The 24,759-nt window shown below is 28.4% G+C and overlaps 2 protein-coding genes across 3 annotated transcripts in view; one reads left to right on the top strand and one right to left on the bottom strand.

Annotated features, from left to right (window-relative positions):
* Positions 1-1,500: 1,500 nt before the first annotated feature.
* LOC105250745 (chitooligosaccharidolytic beta-N-acetylglucosaminidase) lies at positions 1,501-9,412 on the top strand. Its single transcript, XM_011256998.3, has 6 exons — positions 1,501-1,620; positions 5,633-6,041; positions 6,625-7,068; positions 7,823-8,334; positions 8,690-8,820; positions 9,113-9,412. The coding sequence occupies exons 1-6, from the start codon at positions 1,559-1,561 to the stop codon at positions 9,343-9,345; spliced, it is 1,791 nt and encodes a 596-aa protein (XP_011255300.1). The 5' UTR covers positions 1,501-1,558; the 3' UTR covers positions 9,346-9,412.
* A 202-nt stretch (positions 9,413-9,614) lies between these two features.
* The window catches only part of LOC105250746 (adenylate cyclase type 2), a 41,108-nt gene continuing 25,963 nt past the window's right edge, over positions 9,615-24,759 (bottom strand). Inside the window, exons 7-19 of one of the 2 annotated variants that reach the window (XM_011257000.3) lie at positions 17,599-17,726; positions 16,917-17,075; positions 16,213-16,345; positions 14,888-14,958; positions 14,405-14,510; positions 14,269-14,327; positions 13,755-13,925; positions 13,102-13,333; positions 12,627-12,790; positions 12,294-12,531; positions 11,471-11,725; positions 11,075-11,192; positions 9,615-10,784 (exon numbers count right to left, since the gene is read on the bottom strand). In XM_011257000.3, coding sequence (XP_011255302.1) covers positions 10,519-10,784; positions 11,075-11,192; positions 11,471-11,725; positions 12,294-12,531; positions 12,627-12,790; positions 13,102-13,333; positions 13,755-13,925; positions 14,269-14,327; positions 14,405-14,510; positions 14,888-14,958; positions 16,213-16,345; positions 16,917-17,075; positions 17,599-17,726 — 2,100 coding nt within the window. In that variant the 3' untranslated portion in view covers positions 9,615-10,518. The remainder of the gene's footprint in view (positions 10,785-11,074; positions 11,193-11,470; positions 11,726-12,293; positions 12,532-12,626; positions 12,791-13,101; positions 13,334-13,754; positions 13,926-14,268; positions 14,328-14,404; positions 14,511-14,887; positions 14,959-16,212; positions 16,346-16,916; positions 17,076-17,598; positions 17,727-24,759) is intronic. The other variant, XM_020027368.2, reaches the window with a different exon arrangement.

Consider the following 24,759-nt stretch of genomic DNA (forward strand, 5'->3'; position numbering starts at 1 on the left):
TCTAATGTCACAGATTCTTGATGTCATGACATGTACCGCATTTTGACGTCATAAAATGTACCATATTTTGATATCTTTTTCTTAGAATAATAATATATTTAATAGTGTGATCGAATAAAACACTCTCTAAAAGTGAATCAGTATATTGTCACTGAAAAACAGTAAATAGTCACTGATTACAGCAATTATAAGTACAGTACTGTAAATCAATGATATTTTATTGAATGAATAAGTTAATAATTTTGACTATTTTAATCAGTAATATCTCAGTAATATTTCTCAATAATATTTCTCAGTAATATTTCTCAATAATATTTCTCAGTAATATTTCTTTCGTTATCGACAGTAATATTAAACTACAATTCATCTCTCTATCTATTTCATAAATATAATATAAATATAATAAATGTAAAAAAATAAATATATATAAATATAAATAAATATATATAAAATTAAAAATTTTATTTATATTTACTAAATATTTATTATATTAAAAATTTTATTTTATTTATATTACATATATATTGAATCTGTTATTTTAAATAGATAACGAACGAATAATTTTTATTAAGTAGCCAGACATTTATTTGTCCGACTTATAAGATCGATTTAAAATCTGAAGCCTCTCTATCTCTATGAGATTGTATCAGAAATTAAATCGAAATAATATTTCTAATTTTATCTGTCACTCTTTGCAAATTTTATATAATTCTTATGACTAAAACTAAATACGAGAAAGATAGCGATCATAGCGGTAACTAGCGGAGCGAACTGGTTTTACAATGAATTTTACTTTAACAATTGTTAAAGTTTGATCGCGAAAGTCATGTTATATAAAAAATGTTGAAAGATTTTTTTATGGAATCAATGTGCTAACTAATGACATTAATAATAAAATAATCGTCACTTCATGATTAAAAAATGATGTCAAAATAATGTTATATCAAGACGTCAATATAAAGTCATGTAACAAATCAGTCATTTTGACGAAACATATGACCAAAAATGACCAGTTGGAACATCAAAATAACATGTGCTTGCTACCTGGGTATAATATTATTTGATCAAATATTTCCTCTGTATCTAAACGTTTGCAAATTTTAAACAAATTCTGAATATTATTTCCATGTGTTTTTGTCATTTGAATCGACGTGGATACGTTCCATAAGAACACATATTAATTCGGTGCAAATTAAAATCTTTATAACTTGTGAACGCTTTAGCGAATCGATTTAAAAATTATACTGAAGATTCTAAACATATGTAAGGACATTCTGTACAATTTTCAATATTCTAATTTCTAAATTCTCAATATTTTGAAAATAGGTACAAAACATTCTTAAATGATTGTATTCATTACGACGCAACGAAACGTAACGCTTATTAAGACGCGTGAATAAACTTTTTCGAACATTAGAGACACATCGAGTTTCGCCCCACACTCGGGTTTTCCCCTACTCAATGCGGCATGAATATAATCTTCCAGCGAAGGATAAAACCCATTCCGTAAGCGACAATCGAGCCTTCGACAGTAGCCTTGGCGATCATTTTAAGCGGCATGCTCGCTCTACTGATCATTGTCTTCGTGTTTGGCAGTGTTATTCAAGCCGAGGAATACACGTGAGTTCTGAGCTAGAGATTGATATCGTTCTTATTTTATCCATTTCGATCTTTTTGATATCATAAGTCCATAAAGGAGAATGCATCGATTGTCGCGTTGCTATTGTTGCATATAGATACAGAGATTCTCGTGCACTCGGCATTGGAATAATGCTTGATATCGATGATTAAAATTGATATAATTTCGATAAATCGAGATTTTACATACATTTGTACAGATTTGCTTTTAAAACGGTCAAGAAAGAACACTGGGTTCCATCGCGTAAATGTTAGTCTTAGATAGAAAAGCAATTCATTTGATGTGTACGGTGAAAGCAACAGGTGGGTGGATTTATTGAGAAATAGACCGCATCGGTTGTCCTGGGGAGTTCCCGAGAAATGTTTGAAAGATAATTGTAATAAATGTTTACAATTTTTTTCTATCATTCTCGAGCTTGGATTTACAATCACAATGTAATAAATGTTTACAGTTTTTTCTATCATTCTCGAGCTTGGATTTACAATCATAATCTGCATTTAGAAATCCTTTCACGACAGTACCGTCATAACGGTGAAATATAATTTGCCTTTTCTCTTGACAATAGGAATTATTTTTGATGCTTGATAGATAAAATATATACCCAGGTAGCAAGCACACGTTATTTTGATGTTTCAAAGTGGTCATTTTTGGTCGTATGTTGTCAAAATGACTGATTTGTTACATAGCTTTATATTGACGTCTTGATATAACATTATTTTGACGTCATTTGTCAGTCATGAAGTGGCATAAGAAACTGTAAACATAATTATCTTTCAAACATTTCTCGGGAACTCCCCGGGGCGACCGATGCGATTTATTTCTCAATTATTTTATTATTAATAATGCCATTAGTTAGTACATCGATTCCATAAAAAATCTTTTAAAATTTTTTACATGACTTCGAGAAACTTTAACAATTGTTAAAATAAAATTCACTGTAAAATCAGTAAATTTCACTGTAAAACCAGTAATCGCTAGTTCGTTTGTATACCGCTTTGATCGCTATCTCTCTCGTATTTAGTTTTAGTCATAAGAATTATATAAAGTTTGCAAAGAGTGACAAATAAAATTAGAAATATAACTTCGATTTAATTTTGATACAATCTCAATGGAGAGTCTTCAGACATTAAATTGATCTTATAAGTCGGACAAATAAATGTCTGGCTACTTAATGAAAATTATTCGTTCGTTATCTATTTAAAATAACAAGTTCAATATACATTTTTTTTTAGGGGATCTCACTGCTTTTTGTAAAAATTTATATTATTTCTACAGAAAATATATGTTAGATTTTTTAAAGATATTTTTTTATGTACTTGACGTATTTTATTTTACCGTTATAAAATTGTTTCTAGACGGATATCACCACGTTTATATTATTTCTGCAAAAAATATATACGCATTTTTTTAAATTTTTACTAAGGATAAGTCGCATATTTTTACAAGGTTTTATTTTCTAGATATTAGAGTTCACTCCCAAGGGGTGGTTTTTGAATATTGTTATAATACGATAAATTAGTCTCCTTAGAAGTCTTATATAACGGTACAGTTTTTATATTTATATGATACCGTTTTCGAGATAGATTAGCTTTTATCCCTAAGAGGTTTTTGAAAATTGTTATGCGATAAATTAATCTCTCACACGTATACACACACATATACACATATCACACGTATGCACACACATATATATTAATGGTTTTGTTTCTTAAAGCATTTTTGCATACTAAAGCGAATAATCATATATGCGCGGTATGAACGCAGCTTGAGGGACAAAATCGCTTTGAATGTGTGCGTGCGAAGATACGTTCATGATTCTAAACCTTATGATGGAAAATGAAAAATGTCACAATTCTGATATGCGATTATCATTTCTCGGGATTGACTGCACCAATTTTATTCAAACTGGTCACAATCGAAAGCTTGTATTCACATTATATAAGAAAAATGCTGTTAGATTTTTAATTACTGCTTTAGTTTTTGAAATATTTCAATCGAAAGTTTATGTGACGTCATTTAACGTAAAATTCCGGATAAGCTACTTGATAGTGTCACGACGAGAACAGTGACTCTCAATCCTCGGATCCAATTTTCTATCAGTTTTTTATGTACATGGCGTCGCGGCGCTACTGCGTCGCTTGATATATATAATTATTCTTATACTAATAACTTCCTCTATACTTGTTATTAACAGTAGTTGCGTATAATATTATATAGATATTTCATCGTTATCGAACTATTTATGTGTTATTATTCTCCCATTATTTTACTTGAAGTAAAATAATGGGAGCATAATAACACATAAAGATGTAAGATATCTAAATTATTGAAAAGTCTGAGTCATAATGTTTAAAGAAAGCATTTTTGTTCCTTTCTTATATTTAAAAGTTTAAGAAAATTATAATATGCACATAATAAATTCAACATGTTTGTTTTTAAAATAAATATTATAAACAAGCTAAACAATTAGATTACACGGTTATATTAAAGTATTACGAAATTTACAACATTTATTATTATTTAAATGTTTTGAAATGGTAATAAATTTCGAAGCTATATTTATATTAACTGTAAAAAAATTATATTGAAAAATTATATTAAAAATTATATTTTGTTATCTTGTTATAACTTTATTGACGCATTTAATTAAAGAAAAATTATATTAAAAATTATATTTTGTTATCTTGTTATAACTTTATTGACGCATTTAATTATACGATTTCCTGTTTTACTTTTTTAATTTAAACTTTTAACTTCTTCATGAACGACATTTCTAAAAAGGAACGAAAATATATGTGTACATATTTTATATATATATATATATATATATATATATATATATATAAAATCATACAAAAAATGCTTTAGGAATTAAAGTAATCTTAACTCATTTAGTATCGATTACGAATTAATATCATAATTTATTGTACTTCGCTAATAGTGTTGATCTCATATCGGTTTTTAAATGTTTTATTTTATCACTCTTTTGGATTTTTTGATTTTTTTAATGTACTTGGTGTATTTTTTTATCTTTATAAGGTTTTTTAGGGGATAAATAAATATTCTTTTGAAAAGAATGTGATAGTCTTCTTGGTGACTTAAAAATAATTAAATTATTTAAAAAATTTTTTTAAATTATTTTTAAAATTGTAGTAACATGATTATATGTTATACGTTACAATATTTTCATGGATAATAGTCCTGAGTTTCGTTTTATGAATATCATGTAACAACTGGCCATATGATCATATTAATGCTATGTCATGTGTGGTTTAAAATCTTCTATTAGAATTTTATGAGAATTAAGATACTGCGAGAGAGAAAGAAAGATAATGAAATAGAAAATTTGATCGAAAGAATGATTAATTGTCTAATGATATCTTGCATTACTTGATTATTGACATAAATAGAGAATCATATTCTAATTACATAGGTATAATTAACATATAAACTTTCTCTACATTTTTTAAACAACAATACTAGATCTGGATATTACAAATGCTAAATGTGCTGAATAAAGGATCCAGCCCCAATGACCTTGATCTTCACATATGTTATCAAGATCACTGTCCTAAATAACATGTAAAAGATTTTAGCTGTCGCTCGTTGTTTATTAAAAAGTTATAAACAAAAGAAGTTTTACGAAATTTCACAAAATTTTCGGACACCATGTACAATAACAGATCATTATATTTTATCAAGATCACCGTTCTAAATAACATGCAAAAGATTTGTATCCCGCTGGGTCCCCTATTCAGTACATTTATCACCTCTTAGCTTATAGACATCATGATTAATTAAATTATCATCGATATACAGCGCTGTATTAATGAATTAAAAATCGCGAAAAAATTATAAAATCAATACTTATATAAATATAACGAGAACAATCAATCAATTTAATAAAAAATCTTATAATAAAAAATAAGAGAATTTTCTCGCAATATGCAAACATTTGGCAAAGAATATCAATATTTCTTCTTCAAATCGCAGGTCTCCTTGGCACTATAAATGCGATGGCGGTCTCTGTAAAAAGGTATTGATCACGGAAATGGATACCAACCCGGTCGCTCTCAGCGTATGCCAATTGTCCTGCGGTCAATCTGGTACCCTTTGGCCGAAACCGACGGGACACTTCTCCATCGGCAACACCGTGGTACCAGTTAACCCTGAGAACATTGTGCTAGCCGGGATTTCCACAGAGACGGTAGTAGGAAATCTTCTTCAGAAGGTCGTGGATCGCTTGAAGAAGGACGTGAAGAGACTTGGCTCTGTGACTCCGAATGCCGGTGGCACAAAACTGGTGATTCGCTTCGACGAAAAAATCAATCTCGTCGATGCCAAGCTGACCTTGAATACCAACGAGAGCTACGTTCTCCATGTTGCCATAATCAATGGAGAGGTAAGCTGTAGCAAGAAGCGCGCATCGTGTTGAATAAATTTATTTTGTATTCTCATTAAATTGCTGACTAATGTTTCTGTTGATTGTCCGATTGTAATTTATGCGTTGTCCCATTTGGATCTCAAAAATAAAACTGTGTTTCTTATACGAATAAAAGAATTAAAATAAATGAGATACGATAAAAATGGCAAAGGTAAACGTATGCGACGATGTTAAAAATTGAAATATTTATAATATTATTTACTAAGATTTTATGATAGATTAAATCCTTCTCTATTTATTTCAAGCATTATTATCAATATTATTTTTGTGACTATTATTAGTGAAATACATTAGAAATGAGTTTTTTGTTTCATGTTCAAAATAAAAATATAAATATAATATGTGGGTAACGCACTGACATTGAAATTAAAAAATCATTAAAACTTTTGCACGATGGAAAGATGATATATTTTGTTTTGCAAATTATTACCGTTTTCTATTTTTTGGAGACTTAAAGCCATAGAGAAAAATTAAAAAATTTGTATATCCAATTTTTTTTAAACATATATCCATAATTACTGTTTGCTAAAATGAATTTTAGATAGAAGTCTACATCACGGCAACCACATACTTCGGAGCTCGACATGCCATAGAGACCCTTAGTCAGCTGATCGTTTTCGATGACCTGCGAAATCAGATTCAAATAGCTAGTGAAGTGTACATTGTGGACAGTCCAAGGTATCCCTATCGCGGGATCGTTCTGGACACAAGTCGAAACTACGTCGACAAAGAGACGATCCTGCGAACGATCGACGGCATGGCTATGTCCAAATTGAATACATTTCACTGGCACATCACCGACACTCAGAGCTTTCCCTATGTTAGCAGAACGTGGCCCGATTTTGCCAAATATGGTAGCTATGATCCAACCAAGATCTACACTCCCGAAACTATTAGAGAGATTGTTGATTATGCTCTGGTCCGCGGTGTCAGGGTTTTACCAGAGTTTGACGCACCTGCGCACGTTGGCGAAGGTTGGCAATGGGTAAATAATAACTTGCATAACAGTGGACTTCTGAAAGATACATAATATAATTAATTGAAAGATACATACTGAAAGATACATAATATAATATAATTAACTTTTATTTGAATGAAAATTATCGTGAGAACTTTTTCATTATTACGAAAAAAGTATGAATCAGCTTCTTATTCATTTAGATCTTAATGACTAATTATCATTGTAGATTAAACAGTCTGTTTGAGAGTTGACATCTGTATTTGCGTCAATAATCCTTAATTAAGAGCTGTCGTGTATATTATTCAAGCACAGATGTTGTAATCTCGTGATATTTTATTAAGCATTCCATAAAATACTTTGATCATACGTTATTAATAATAATAATATAGAGTAATGCATACATTAATTGCATTTAATATAAAATTGTAAAATAAAATAAAATGACATATAACAATAATAACATAAGTAATATAACATTTAACGTATATAACATATATGTGTGTATGAAATAAATAAACACACATACAAGATAAATTTTATTACATATTTATTTTATTACTTATATTTTTTCTTGTAAAAATATACTCATACTTTTTTCTCGTATTATATTACATTTCATTATTAGAAAAATTATTTATTTATTTGTTATAATTATTTATTTATTAGTGGAAGAAATTAGTAGGAGAATTAAATGACGCTTGCATAGCGCGCACTTTGTAATCTGTTAAACAAGGACATATTTTGATCAAGTATAATTTACTATTTCTCTTTATTCAAGGTTGGGGACAACGCGACAGTTTGTTTTAAAGCCGAGCCCTGGAAAAATTATTGCGTGGAACCGCCATGCGGTCAATTAAATCCTACCAGTGAAAAGATGTATGAAGTTCTCGAAGGAATCTACAAGGACATGATAGAAGATTTCCAACAGCCGGACATCTTTCACATGGGCGGCGACGAAGTGAATATCAACTGTTGGAATTCCACGAGTGTCATCACCAACTGGATGCTAAATAAGGGATGGGATCTTAGTGAAAGTAGCTTTTACCTGTTGTGGAATTACTTCCAGGAGCGAGCTCTGGAGAAACTGAAGATTGCCAACGGCGGTAAGGATATTCCGGCTATCCTATGGACCAGCGGACTCACTAGCGAGAAGAATCTTGAGCATATCGATCCTAAAAAATATATCATCCAGATTTGGACGACTCACAACGATGCAACTATTGGGAGACTGTTGCACAATAACTTCACAGTTATTTTCTCAAATTACGATGCTCTATATCTTGATTGTGGGTGAGGAGAATTAATGAAATATAATAGTACATATTTTTTGTGAAATTTCTTGTAAAGAATTGACGACTTAAAAAGCTTAATTGAAGTCTTTTTGATCAATTGCACAATTTAAAGAATCTTAGATAGACTTAATATGTAAGATGAAATGCCACTCTGAAAAAAATGAACATTAAATGTATAATTAATATACATATAATTATTTATATACATATTATTAATATTATTTATATACATATTATACAAATAATTAATATATATAGATTAATATATATACATTATAGTTTATGTATATCGAATGTATTCTATAAATATAAATTAATTTTTTTTAATTAACCATTGATTTTTTTTCTTATAGATTTGCTGCTTGGGTGGGTGATGGTCTCAATTGGTGCTCTCCATATAAGGGCTGGCAAAAGATTTATGACAATTCTCCATTACAGATAATTAAAAACCAAGGATATGGAAACAAGGCACATCTTATTTTAGGTAAAATTACTTTTTAAACTTTATTAGCAATGCCATGAATTGTATATTATAGATAATGTTATAGAAAATATTAAATAAGATGCTACTGAAATAATTATTGTATTCTATACATATATATGTTATGTATAAAATATATAATATTATATTATACTTAAAAAGAGATAAATATTCTTAAAAATATTATGTCAATATGTAGATTTATCGAATCTGAATTTACATCAGAAATTTTTATTTACTTCTTAATATTAATATTGCAAGTAATTACAAATGATCTAATATCTAATACGTACAGGTGGAGAAGCTGCACTTTGGACTGAACAGGCGGATAGCACATCCATCGATTCGAGGTTGTGGCCGAGATCAGCCGCAATGGCCGAGAGATTGTGGAGTGAGCCGGATTCCAACTGGCTTCACGCCGAGCCGAGGATGTTGATGCAACGCGAGAGACTCGTCGAACGTGGGATCAACGCGGACAGCTTGCAACCTGAATGGTGCTTGCAAAATCAAGGCTCGTGCTACGCATAAATTTTGAACGGAAGATTTACATTTCTATGCAATTTTGTTGTTTTTATCTCATGTTAAAATAAATCATAATTATTTTGATATGATTAAAAAAACATTTTTTTAAAATCTAAACTTTCCATTCAATATATTCAAATTTGTAGTCAAACAAAAACAATCGGATAATTTATAAATTATATCATAGAAATTTTTTATTTAACATTCTATGTGCATCAAGCAGGATTCATATATCTTATTCTGTAAGAATTTATGATAATTATAATTAGAATAAATTTTATCATCGTATCTTTATTCGTATAATTCACAATATTTTTGAGCTGTGAAGAAAAGCAACAAATGCCGGCAAATGATTATAATTTAATTTCGTACATAGAATATTATATCAGAATGATTGATTGAGTTCTCGTTGTTTCTCTCGATGAAGAGATGAAATTGTATGTTTATCCAAAATCATCTGCTATATCGCAGCTGCCAAAATGAATTAATCATAAATATAGATGTATATGGATACGTGTATATACAAATAATTTCTACTTGCAGGTACAGTGTAACGTTACTTATGATCGTTGATCATAAGTTAAAAATTGAATTGATGCTTGAAATTTATCTGCAATGTGATTTTGCAGACTATCTTGCTACATATATAAGATCATATCTCATTCTTAATAACGTAAAAATTTTCAGAACATAATAATTATTCTTTCACCATTTCCTTCGTTCGATTAAGTGCAGGAAGAAAAAACATTGAGAGGATAGGAATTATGAATACATTCGTATCCGTATTGTACCAATTATTCATTTTTTAAACAGCAGAGATGGTATCAATATTCTTGAATATTGCAATTAATTTATTATAGTAGATTTTTTGACAATGTATCTTCTTTCTTCCTTTTTCTCTTTTTCAAAGAGATAAAATCTTATTTTACGAATTAAACGCGAATAAACCTAACATCCACATTTCATATTAATAGACAGATCGTTAAAATTCGGGAATCGTTTGGTTTTTATATCTTTTTTATATATCATATGCTCAAACGAGCATATAAGCAGAAATTCTATTTTCTGCAACTGTGGTTCAATCTCGATTGGAGATCATAGTGCCATGGAAAAAATTTTGCTCGTTTTCGCGAGTAATTAAATTTGATTTAACCATTTTAACAATTTTTGTAATTCATCTTAATAGTTTTCCTCTTTATTATCGAAGGGTGTTTTTACGAAGTACGTAGTGAGAGTTCCCTTGCCCTTCACATACGTCGGTCCTCGGCAAATGAGTTCGTATCCAGCATCAATGAGGATCTTGGCAGTGTCCTCGGTGACTTGAAGCTTGCCCATCTCACCGCAACTGTCCATCCTTGAAGCCACATTTACCGTGTTACCCCATATATCGTATTGCGGCTTCTGAGCACCCACGACACCCGCTATCACCGGGCCGTGGTTTAAGCCTACGACAAAAAATGTTTTTACTGTTATTAATATTTCGCAAAAAACTGAAAGGAATTATAACATTGATAAATTATATTGGTAAATATGATTGATAAATTAATATTTGATAAATTAATATTTGTAATTCTTTATCAATTATTCGTCTTACTAAAAATATTTCTTATCATTATAAAAGATACGAAAAAAAGATATTTTTAGTAAACTTTTACTACTACTAATAATAATATTAATAAGTTTAATATCAATTTAAATAATTGTTTTTTTCTATAATATTTTTCAATATATTCACCCATCCTCAGTTTGAATCTCTGGAAAGAATCTCTATTGATTTGATCCAGAATCGTCATAAGTGCAATAGCAAACTCGACGAGTACGATTACATTATGATCTTGTTGCTTTAGTAAGTCCTGCGTGAAATATATAACATGGATTATTTAAATCTTTAAAATATAAGAAAAATAATAAAATATAAGAAAAATAATAAAATTTTTTTTAAATTTTTTATCCGCATATAATTATTTTATACATTCATATATAAATGTTTTTTTTATGTTAATGGTTTTTTAGATTTATATATTCAAATCAAATCAATAAATAACTTCTGAATTATTACAGTTTTATAAACAAAAAATTAGAAATTTTTTAAAAAACTACAAATCCCGAGAATTTGATCTAGAACTCTTACCTTACTATCACCATCCTCCTTTCCTGGACTTAGGCCAGATGCTAGCATGTAAGTACTACCTATTGTTTTGATTTTCTCGATTCCTGAGAATTTCGGCTTGAGTAAGAGTTTGTCGAAATCGCAGATGATCTCATTGAGTAAACGCAGACATTCAAGGCCTTGCTTATTTATATCGGTTTCATCGTAAAATTCCTTGTAATTTGGAATCGATGCGAACATTACAGCAATACTGCTATATCTCTCATGATAGAGTTCCTGTTATTTTAAGGCAGTAATTATTATAGTACGCTATATATGTATGTATGTTTATATTATTAGAATCAGATGATAATATATCTAGTATAAATTCAAAAAAACAATTTTGCTGGAAATAAATAATTGAATAATAATTAATCAGTATCAAAATTACTCAGTGTTTAATCATTATTAATTTGTTAAAAATATAATTTATAATAAAAAAAGTATATATGAAAAATATTATTAATAAATATTTAGAAAACGAAAAATAATTAATGTGTTATGTTTTCTACTGATATGTGTATAAATATATTTAGAATTTTATTGTGATATATGTACATCATAATAATGTTTAATCGAATTTACCATGCATCTGATATTTATCACAAAATAAATTCTGATAATTGTATAGTGCATAATTGTATATCCGATAATTATATGATGTATAATTGCATATCCGATAATTATATAGTGCATAAATATATAAATTAATTGAATTAAATTTTTGATTTTAATCCAGTAAATGATAACGAAAAATGATATTAATTAGAAATAAAATGATGAAAGATAAAGGTCTAAAGCTCACTTGAGTAGCCCTTGTAGCTAAAAAATGATCGGCCACGTGAGCCGGCAGTATGTTTTCCAGAAGAATCTTATTAATGCCTCTCATAGTCTCTACCTCATCCTGCTCAACTCTTAGCTTACTCTTCCACAAGATATCCGTTCTGGATGAGAATTCCACTTGCCGATCAAGAACGTGAAGTATCAGACTGATGAGCGCAAGCAGATATCCTACTTGTATTAGATAATGAATGCCATAAAACCTGTAGGAACGCAGTTCATGATAACGAAAGTACTTTTTAGCAAGTTTGCAATTTATAACATACGTTGCTCGAGTCTCAAGAGTCGTATCACTTACTTGCTATTAGGATTATCGTAATACAACTGGATGACTGGTACTTGAGAGAAGATTACAAGTATAATGGCAATGGATAAAAGCATTACATTCAGCTTCAACAAGAAACCGACCCTCAAGTGGGTCCAGCCAATCACCAGCGCTATTGCCGAGGAATACACATATAGCTGGAAATATTTATCGAGCATAATATAAAAGTTTGTAAGCGTATTTTAATAGAATTTTATGTTGATAAAAAAATGAATAACGAGCAGCGCAGCTTTGAATTGGAAAATATTAGCAGAATCGCGTCTGAAAATTTATAAAATTAATGGAATACGAAATAATTTTTTGCGAGACAAATATAAAAAGATAATTATAGGTAAATAATATTAGTTATTAAACTTTAAATGTAATAATAAAAAAATATTTTAGAATTGTAGCACATGCTACAATTTAATTTTTTTAACATTAAATAATATATTTTAGACATACGCACTGGTACGATGTATTCAGCATTCCAATCAACTTCGATCAGACTAATGATTGATGACGCGGTAGCCAGTAAGGCCGTTATTAAATACACCGTTATTCTGATACCTCGGCTAAGAGCGATTTGATTTGTTTCTTCGCCATTACTGGTGTCGACTTTTCCGCTAAACCATGAAATTATGGCAAATATAATTAGAGATGCTAAACCAGCTGCAAAGCAACCATAAACCGCGATGCTTCTGTAAATAAAAGAGGAAGTTTATAAGTTTTAAATAAATATAATTTTATCATTTATTTAGATACCATTAATAAGAGAATTCAATATATAATTAATAGAGATTAGTTTGATAATTTATCATGTGAAAACTTATTATTAAGTTTTAAGTCCGTTTAATTGAGAGTTAAACAAATAAAAGTAGATTATCTAAAACGAGTATTGCCAACAATATATTTAATAATCTCATATTAATAGTTTCATTAATAGTTTCACAAATGTAAAAGTTGTTAAAAATATCATACAACTGATAATGTAATTTTATTCTATAGAGGTTTGCGGATATATTGGTTTTACAAGTTTTAACGTTATATTGTCAGGATAATATATTCCCGTGAAGTTGACCCGAGTATTAAACATTCGATTAGCTTGTTACAGGAACTCGCCTTGGTAGATAAATAATCTGGATGCAGAACATGAGTGTGTAAACCACGTTGGAAGCCACGACGTACCAAGGATATTGCTCATCTCTCTGTTCTCGATATAGCTGCTCTTGATTTTTGTCTTTGAACCAATAAGTAAAAGGCGAAATTCCCTCGCTTCCACTGCACCATTGTCTACAAAAAATTTGAAAATGTTCTATATTGTACAAATTATATAATTGATTTAATTTCATTAACAGTATGATTCGCGTATTTGTTGCGTCAAACCATCTATCTATTTGAAGGATTATATTGAGGTACATTAATATATAACAATTACATACATATATCGCGTGTGCCACACATAACGGAGAGAAGAGTGACATAATGCAGAGAAATAATTATTATTGAATCATTAAATTTAGCCATCAATTTGAATCATTTAAATCAATGTATTATACGTGATATTAAATTAATGATCTTAATTTCTGTTGATTTGATATATTGACATAAACCAATTGAAATATATGTAACTCACTGCGCGTCAAAGCAGCTGGCATTGTTCGCCAATAGATTCGATTCAATCATTGCGATGCTCTGTCGAGAAAAAGAAGTGGCGCAATTTTTAATAATTTTATGAAAATTATTTGTATTAATAATAAATAACAGCTTACTGTTAGGCCGATATTTTTTGCTAATGTTGCTTCCGCTATATTGGCAAAAGGCTTGTCCGCACCCCAACATTCCACATATTTTGTCATTTTGCTACTAGGCCTTGATCTATTATAAAAAATATATTATATATACATGTATCATATTAATAAAATGTTTAAATAGTCTTACAATTTTATTCATTCTTTATAATTATGCAGAGAATTATTTAACAATTTGTGATATTAAAATAATATCGATAAATAAAATAATACCGGTGGAATATTTGTTAAAGAATAATACGTATATATTATAGATAAATACGCGCATGTATATTATAAATAAAAAATATTGAGATTGTGCAGTTTTCTGTTTATATTCAGCGACACAATGTAATATCAACAACAAAAGCTTTTAGCCTTACTCTTTCATTTTTTATGATGTTGATATTTTTGCGTAAACCATTTTCATAATCAAATTAAATGGAATTACAGAATAAAACGTACCTGGAAGGTATTGGTCCAGGCCCTTGTATGCGATTTCCACCGTTTTCCATTCCATTTTCCTCTCGATTTTTCTACAGAAAGCAAGAATTATCAGCAAATTTGCAATTGCTTTTTTGTACTAGGAAATAAAATGTTACATTCACATTTTTTTAAATGTAATTGCATTAAAATATAATATATACATATTTTTTAAAAAAACATTGTAAATAATATGAAATCTTTATTTCCACGGAAGAATCTATATTGGAATATATCTTGCTAAAAGTACATACATTTTATTACGAGATATAACGAGTGAATTTCAAACAAGGAATTAATCATTGTCGCTATTATGAAATGCATCTTTTTATGCTTTCTTTTAACATAAAAATAATATAAATGTGAATACACGTTCTATTATAATATTTTATTATAAAGAAGAATTTCATTGACGTCTTTGTATTATACAGGAAAGATTTAAATCTATGCGAAGCTATAGTTTGCCGAGAAGAATGAAATATCGGATAAGTCACCAAAATACCGGAAAAGACATGAATAAATTCGCGGATGGATTTAGTGAGCTTTTAAGCAAGTTTTTAACAAGCTCACCCCGTGTATATTCATCGAAGCGATAAATGGAATATTACGATCCAAACTTCGTTCATATAGAGATAAGATGCGGGCAATTTATTCGAATTTTCTTCACAAGTGAACTTTACCGTCACTTTGTGATGGATTATTTAGGTGTTGGTGGATTTTCTTTCTTGTAAAAAAAAGAAAAATATAAAATTCTGATAATATTATAATAAACGTATTGACAGCTACAATGAATTATATAAAAACTTTCTGTTGACATTTTATAAGAGTTATTTAATATTGTTATTTGTAAAAATAACAATTATAAAAAGATTATAAAAAGATAGACTTTTTTTAAGCCATATAATTTTTGCAATAATTTTTACGTGATAAATATACAAAAATACAATATCTTAAATTAATATTAAAATATCTTTTAATTAGTTCTATTGAGATATATTCCACGCGAAAAGCATTTACTATCTTACAATTTAAATTATCGTGCTACTGCTACAATATAAATTGCCTGTAATTCAATTTCCGCCTTCAATGTCATTAATTAGTTCGCACCGGCAAGGATAAAGTACTGCTATGGCGAATAAATGAGGATAGATCGTGTCTACGTTCTTATTTCGGCAATGCTGTTTTTAATAATGGATGAAATATAACAAAATTTAAAAAATCAATTATAAATTTAAAAAATATAGTATCAACGATGAGAAACGATTATGGTATTCGAAAACGTATTTTAAGTGATGATTCTTACTTACCTTGGGTGGCATGATAAGAAAAGTTTCTATTTTGTGTTGAGCGAGATAACTTTCCCGAGATCCTCCATTGCCTGGTTCGACCTCAAATCGATCGCCCAGTTGTAAGAGAGTAGCTTTCGTTATATGAACTCTCCTTAAGATTGAAAATAATTGCTTTTATAATGTAGATGATAATTACTTTGTAATTATTTGTATACGCAATAATTAATCATCATTTCGTGAGAGAAAATGTTAATCAAGAATATATATACTTGATGTATACAAAACATTAAAAAATCTAAAGCTTTCAAATTATTACGATAATTTTTTTAAAGATAATCCTATCTATTTATACATATAATAAAATATACTTTAAAGCAATCCCAAAGTCGTACACAATCCCAAAGTCGTACACAATCCTAAAAAAATTAGATATAGAAAAAACTAAATATATTATTATAAATAATTATTATAAAATAAATAAATTACTATAAAATTATTACGTTTTAGATATTTTACAAAAATGCACAATTTTTGATTAAAAAATTTCATTGTCAAAATTGCTTAAGAAAAATATCCTTAATATCAACGTTAAGTTCTCCACTTTGTTATGTATAAAGTACTATACATAAACTCTATGCGGAAATGTCATATAGATCGAGAATATACATATAATACACACACACAAGTTGAGAAGTCTGCGATAATCTAACGATGAATCTTACCCAGGCAGACCACCACTCTCCATGTGATTAGCCAGGGTCACGTCGTCGCTCCACACGTCGAATTGCCATTTCCGCAGTCCGAGAACTCCGCATAGAACGTTCCCCGTGTGAATCCCTATTCTCATGTCGACGTTGAAGCCGGTAGCCTCGCGTACAAACCTACGTGCGAAGAGATATAATTCGCGAATACCTCTTTGTCTTGCACTTATGGGAGCATTTATCACGTTCGCTAGTACCGTTAAATTCGATGATTGTCCGTACGAGTTTTGTTTATTTAATACGTGACTCACATTCGGAAATATATTAAAAATAAACGAAAATTTAAGTCTCTCTTTTTAATTCTATGTTTAAAATTTAATTGTTGTAAAAAACATTTATTTAATGTTTACAATTGTGATTCTATGAAAAAGAGAATCGATTTAACATGTTTTTCAAGATCGGATAATGAAAGGAATAGGAAGAAGAATGTTATATCGATGTAACATCGCAGTTCCCCCATTATAGAAAAAAAATTTTGTAATTTCTTTTACATATAGAATGTAGCAATTATTTTCCACGTTTTTTCATATTATTCCGCTTCGGGCAACAATTTAAAAAAATTGACAGAGAAAAGCGTACATAACGAGCTGTCGCTCGTTAGTAACATACTGTAATTCTCTACTGTATTTTACTTCACTCTTACCTGATAGCATCAATCATTTGCAGCCCCATGTTCACGCAGTTGTAAGCATGATTCGGACGGGACACCGGAAGCCCAGAGACGCAATAATAACAATCGCCCAAAATCTTGATTCTCATACATTGATTGTCCTAAAAATCAAAAATAAATTTAATGTATATCCCGAAAAATTATATTAAAATTTAATTTAATTTAAATAATTTAAATAAATTAAATAAATTAAAAAATAAATTTAAAAAATTTAATTTAAATTTAAATAATTATTAAAAGTCGAGAATTTAAAGCAAAGAATTAAACAAAAAAAGCAATATACTTTTTATAGTAATTAATTTTTCTTAATTTAATAATTTTATTAATAATTAATTTCTTAATAATTGTCGGAATAATCTATTCGCATTCTTTTATCAAATACGTACAATTTTTGTGCACACACTCGCGCATATAATACGCGTATAAAATTTTATTTAACATAACAAAAATTTTACTGTATTGCGACGATAATTCTATAAATATTCATGTTTTAATTTTTAGTTAACAACAGTTATTTAATTTAGTTAACAACAAAATGCGGACAATATTCATTTATATGTATAAGTTATTCATTTGCATTTATATATAAAAGTTTCAAAATAATTCATAAATTTTCCTTAATATAACACTGATAATTTTTAATAATTACAATATTTGTTTAATTAATATTCCACTGATCATTTAATTAACGATTTGTGCAAAATTAAAAAGTCATGAGAGTGCAATAATTTATATTATTAATTTATATTTTTTAGCATTACGAATTTCATAAATCTATCATAAATTCGTATTTTACAAATGTTCATTTCCACTGTAAATGCTATTCATTATGAGAATATACTGACTACAGGTTTTGTTAATTAATTGTCTCTTTGAGACAGGGTACTGCTCGAGAGAATAGTCACCGCCTTTTCCTTATCGAAGTTAAACCGGAGTATCCCTGCGGCGATTTGCTTGCGTAGGTAGGTAAATATACTCGCAGAAGAAGGGAAATGAATAGAAACATTCCCGATGAAGCCACGATAGCCCCGCGTATAAATTTCATCCATATAAATGGAATAAAGTTTTTCCATCTGCGACATTGCTGCTCGGCGTGTCGCGAGATGAATATCCCGCTTTCTTCCGACACAATTGGGTTTCAAACGACAAGAAAGGAACAAATGTCAGAAGTTAGAAGCTAGTATCTATTCGGAAAAAGCAATTGATGTGTCTATATAATATGTATATATCACACTTCGTATTCTGGCAAAATAGCCGCGCAAGATTCAGACTGCCAAGCATAAAGTTCGCAATTTTAGTCGGTTCACATCGCATCACGCTCGATTTACGGCCTATCTTGAATCTAACTTGGACTCGACCTAATCTGGACTGGATTAAACGATCCAATCTAATTCAATCTCCATAATACCCATGAGTTATTCAATATAGAAAGAATTCTATTTCCATCATCTAAGATAACATTAAAGATAAAAATCCAAAAAGAATTTAATAGTGTATATTTTGATACAATTTAATTCGAAGAGGTATTGCATTTGTTTGGATTCATGTTAAAAGATGCAAAAATAAACAAAGTTTATCACATGACAATATTTTGCGAAGTTATAATTTTATTATAAAGATATCAATAACAAAATTATTAATTGAGATATTAATAACAAAACTTCGTAAAATATTAGAAATAAAGAAATTAAATGAATATAAGTCATTAAAATAGCGATAAATAAAAGAGAAAAATAATAATCTTTGTAAAAAATTTCTTTAAATCAATGTATAAACTATTATATATACATATATATATACATATATACATTTAAAGTTAAGAGAGAGAAGTTTTTGACAAAAATTATTATTTTTTTCTTCCATTTTTCATATCGGTATTTTATTTGCTGATATTTACTTGACTTTCCTATCTTTTCTCTTATTTAGTCTGATTTTATCAACCATGAAATTTTCAATGAAATCGAGAGAAAAATCAGAAGAAATGCTATGATTATTATACAAATTACGAGGCACATTACTATTTCTTATCGTTGAAAAGAAAGCAGAATAAAAAGAATGTTAAACAGCTTCTATCTTTATTATGTTATCTGCGTTAAATATATTTTATCTCTGATCCTCTTCATCGTATTTCATCATTATTATTTAATATTGTGTAAATTACGAACGCAGCAAATATTTGGAATTTTATGGTGATCAATATTTAATGATAATTAAATGATAATATTATTTTGTTTGTTCTCCTATAAAGAAAGATAGCTTATTCTGAATTTCTACTTTTTTCAGTCAAACTTGATTATTCATGTGAAATGATGTTTAAAGTATGTATCGATTTATACGACTGTAAAACTTGTTTAGTTTCATGAAATGTGTGTCACAAATAAATTCTTCTCTTTTTTGTGTGGAGTGTTCGCAAAAGTATGTTTGCAATAAAAAGTTTGTAATAAAATGTTTGCAATTTATAATTGATTTCACTTTTATATTTGATTTTGTAAAGATTAAAATTAAATTTTTAGAATGATGCTTTCAATTTTGATATAATTTTAATAATTTCTTTCTATTAATTTGTGTTAGACACAATTTTTTATTTAATTCCATTAAACGTGATATGCATTATTTTTATATAAAATGTTTTAAATATAAACGAATATAAATGTTTTGTGATTCTAATATAAATTGCAAACATAAAAACATACAAAAATTAAAATTATAATTAAAAATAATATTGAAAAATAACTTTTTAATAATATTTTTTAGTAATATTATTTTATATCTATTTATATAAGAATTTCAAAGGATTAGTTTTTATATTTATTTTCTTGAATAAATAATTGACAAAATTGTAATAATTTAGCATATAATTTTATTCGAAAATTTCATTGCTTTTTTACGAGATTATCCCGTCATTTCTACGTCGTAAAATAATTTATTGTTTACGAATTGCGATTTATCGCCGAAAGTCAGCAATTACATGGCATTACACGACAATTTAAGGAACAAGAAGTTACGAGTTACAGAGGATTACATTGTACGTATCCGGATCTGAAATCAGCGCCGATAAATTCCAGTTTAGCCGGCAAGACATAGGAAATTGAATTCGGAAAATTTTGTCATCGTGGTTTTCCGCCGATCGGAAAATTATGAAAATAACCACCGTCTTTTAAAAATAGCCGCAACTAATACAACGCAAACGTGTAGTGGAATTCTCTAGGATATAGAATTTATCCACAGCATAATTTCATCATTGATCCGCATGCCTGTGCCACATTTTCATCGTTATTACGATGACCATCTGGAAGTCTGTTCTTTACCTACACGCAGTCATAATAAACAATTGTACGCAGATTTGATATTTCACGAAGATATTCGATCGTACTTCCTGCAATATATCGGATATTTAATTTTTCGCACAAATATGTCTAAAAATTTCAATATTTGATAATTGGAATTAATAAAAATAATTAATAAAAATTTAAAAAGATTAAAGAAACATCTAAAAGTTTTATAATCAACTTTTAATATTTTTGCAAACTCAATAAAATTGATTGTTAAATTATAAATTCGATATTCTTGTCTTTTATGGAGTGTAATAAAGTATAATCGTTCAAGTTTGGCAGGAAATCAAATTTTTCATTACTTTCGAATAGTTATGTGGAATCTGCGTGTGAAAATAAATTTTTCTATTTCAAAACAATTTATAAAATGATTTTATTATATTTATTGTATAAATTATATATAAAAAAATTAGAGTTTGAAATATAATTTTTTTTTATTAATTTTAACTTAAAATTAAACTGTGACAAAATTAATTTCGCTTTTTACGCGTTTCCTTTTTCTCTCTCATTTTTTTTCTAATACGCGACAGTATTTATCTCTATTTGTAACATCTTATCGAAACCTCAATATAAAGGTGACAAATCGCAAAAATAGTTACTCGAGACAATCAAACCGAACGACTCAACATGTTAGCCATTTGGTCTTTTTGCTCGGTCAGCACGAGACATTCGCAAACTCGAAAATGAAGGAAAGACGATCTGCGGAACGACACGCGCGCCAGTTACAGCTGTTTGCGCTGGACCAGCGTGTAGCACTTGGATTCATGCCGCACTTGGGTGTGACGCCATAAGTCCTTCCGGCTGCTATAAAAGCGAGTTATGCGATCCCGTAAAGAGCCAGAGGCCTTGGGCGCTTGCAATTTGACCCCCAGTGTACGAGATTTAGCAAATTCTTAGTCAGCTAACTTTCGCTAGCTAAGTTCCTAGCTAACTAATTCTTCGATGATCAGTTTTAAATTATTAAAACTCGCAAATGCTATTGATAATCGATAATGCTATTAATTGATAACGACAATGTTGCAGTCATGGAAGAGAATTAAAAAATAAATGAAATTTTATTTTAAAAATTTGCTTGTCCGCGGATGTAATCCTCTCAATAGCGGAAATGGGTGTTGCGTATTTATTCATCAATATTAGCTTTTGTCGATACGAATTGTAACGATCGCAGTTTTGACTTGGCAAATAATTTTGAAAATTCTACATGAAACAATAGAACTTAATAAATAAAATAATTAATACTCAAGATGTAGGCATATAATATTATAAAAATAATTATTAAATATCATTTTTTTTTAAGTGATATGTGTGATTGTTTACAATTGAACATTTCGACTTTTTTTTAAAAATGCTTTACATTCTTTCAAGAGGGGAAAGTTGCTTCGTTAAGAATGCAAAAGATATTCTTTTTATCTCAATAATGAGAAGTGCTAAATTCTTCTCTGGATACTAATAAAGCGTTGCTTTCTCGAAAACTCGAGAAAATTGTATATACTATCATGTTTCATTGTCATTTCGAAAGCAATCTTCTGCGTTAATATAGCATGACGTGAAAGTCCTTTCTCTTTGCCAAGAGAAAGAACGCAAGCAGCATCCGATTATGAAAGAGAGAAGTACGCAATACTATATATTCTGTATCCTTTCATAGTTTTATTAGACTGCAGGTTTAATAGTCTAAGTATTTATATAAAATCCAAAGAACAGCATGAAATTACGATTCTCTGTATACAGCATTTTTATTGGATTTATCTCATTAAAATGCGAAATTTCTCTTCTATATAATTAATTTTTCATGCATAATCCTAATTAAGTTTTACATCATAAACTATCGTTTTTTATTGAAGCGCGGAAATGTATATGAATAGTATTATAAAAATTTTATTTTCAATTTTTATATTTTTATTATTAAATACATTTTGTTCATTATTATATTGTTATACTCTACACATTCAATTTTTTATATAAACAAAGTTTTCGCGAAATGTAATCAATATTATAGTCTGAAAAAAGAAAGATGGAAGATAGCCGTTAAAACGAAAAACAAATTTTACATATTTTTACGAACGAGAGTCAATAGATATGTGAAAGAAACTTTTCATTTTCATCGTTCTATCACAGTTTGATTGAACGACATCCAATATTTATTAAAAAAGTGCAACATCGCGCTATCGTATTTATTATTTTTTGACCCCCCAAAATAATCTATCATTTTTACAGAATTCTAACATTGTATATTGCACTGTAAACATTTTTTTTTTAATTTTTAATTCTCTCCTATTTCTCTCTGTGTTTCTATATATTTTTTATTATATTAGATAAAATACGTATATAAACGTTATATAACGTTTTCTTTAACATGTTTTCTTTAGCATATTCTTTAACATTTTTTACAAAAATACAATGCCACGCAATATACAATTCATTAAGAATTCGAATTATTTACATAGTAATAAAAAATAGGAAAAAAGCATTTTATTTAAATATATTTTACCTTGAATATATTTTATATGAATATATTTTTACAATTGGTTAGCCATTTGTTATTCTATGAAATAACTACAATTTGTATGTATTAAACAAAACTTTCAATAATTCAGAAACTTCCTTTAAAATAAAGTTAATCTTTTAATTTTCATTTTTATAACAAAATTAAAATATAAAAGCATGGAATATATATATTTATAGTTGAAACTTTAGAAAGATGTAAGAAATTATAGTTGATTACATAAAAAATGTGATGGGGTGGTTAATTATAAAAAAATAACTTTTTATTTAATAGAATATTTTAGTGTTCACTTTTTGTATGTAAAAGAAGATAATAATTATGCTATTTACAAACGTTGAATTGTAATAAGTTATACAAAGTCTAAAAAAATGTAATTTTCAATGTATTATAAACAAATTTAATCGAATAGCACTGCACTGGATTATGGCAAAATTGAAGAGTGAACATTTTATTACGTATAAATGAAATAAAAAACAAATAATTGCTGTACTTGTGTATTAGTTTACATATTTCATGCTTTTTTGATGGAGATTTATTTATGTCGAATCGCGAACCGAGAAATTTATTTAGTCAAGGGGAACTCTGTTTTAAAGCTGTGTTGACAGATTGACGGAAGAATTCAATTTGCCTGTGCTGCTGAAAAATGTTCTGTTTGAATCGTTAAACAGAAGTAAACGCGCAAACTAAAATCAGAAATATCCCGCCAACGAAGTTTATAAATATCGGATAATTTTTCAAATTACAGCATTTAATATAACAGATCTTTTTTTAAATTATAAAAAATCTTCAATGATCATATATTATATAAAAGAGAGTGGAAGATTTTTCCTAACTAAAACTAATGAGTTTCTCTGAAAATATCAGAAATTTTATTACATTAAAATTAAATGTTTGTGTATTTCAACAAATAACATTTTAAAATGCATTTTAAATTAAGAAATGATTTTAAATTATTCTTGCACAAATTGAAATACATACTTTCTGTTTTTTTGCACAAGTTATGGATGATCGTATATCATGTCTGTTGGTAAAGGGGGTAAAAGGTTTGAGATATTTTATTTACTCGACTTAATGGATCCCTCAATCTCTTAATAGATGATGATACCGATGATAATATATCTAATCTAATCTGGCAAGAAAATCTGATTATAATGGTTTATAACTTTCTTTTCTTTTATCGATCCGATCAAGTCTCGAATGAATTTGACTCATTAAAATCCAATTCAGAAATAATACAAACAATTCTAGACATATTATCAATAATAAAAATTAATTAATGATCAAAGAGAAATATATAAT

Source organism: Camponotus floridanus, unplaced genomic scaffold (genome assembly GCF_003227725.1).
Source record: "Camponotus floridanus strain SB8 unplaced genomic scaffold, Cflo_v7.5 scaffold28, whole genome shotgun sequence".
NCBI classification, from domain to species: domain Eukaryota; kingdom Metazoa; phylum Arthropoda; class Insecta; order Hymenoptera; family Formicidae; genus Camponotus; species Camponotus floridanus.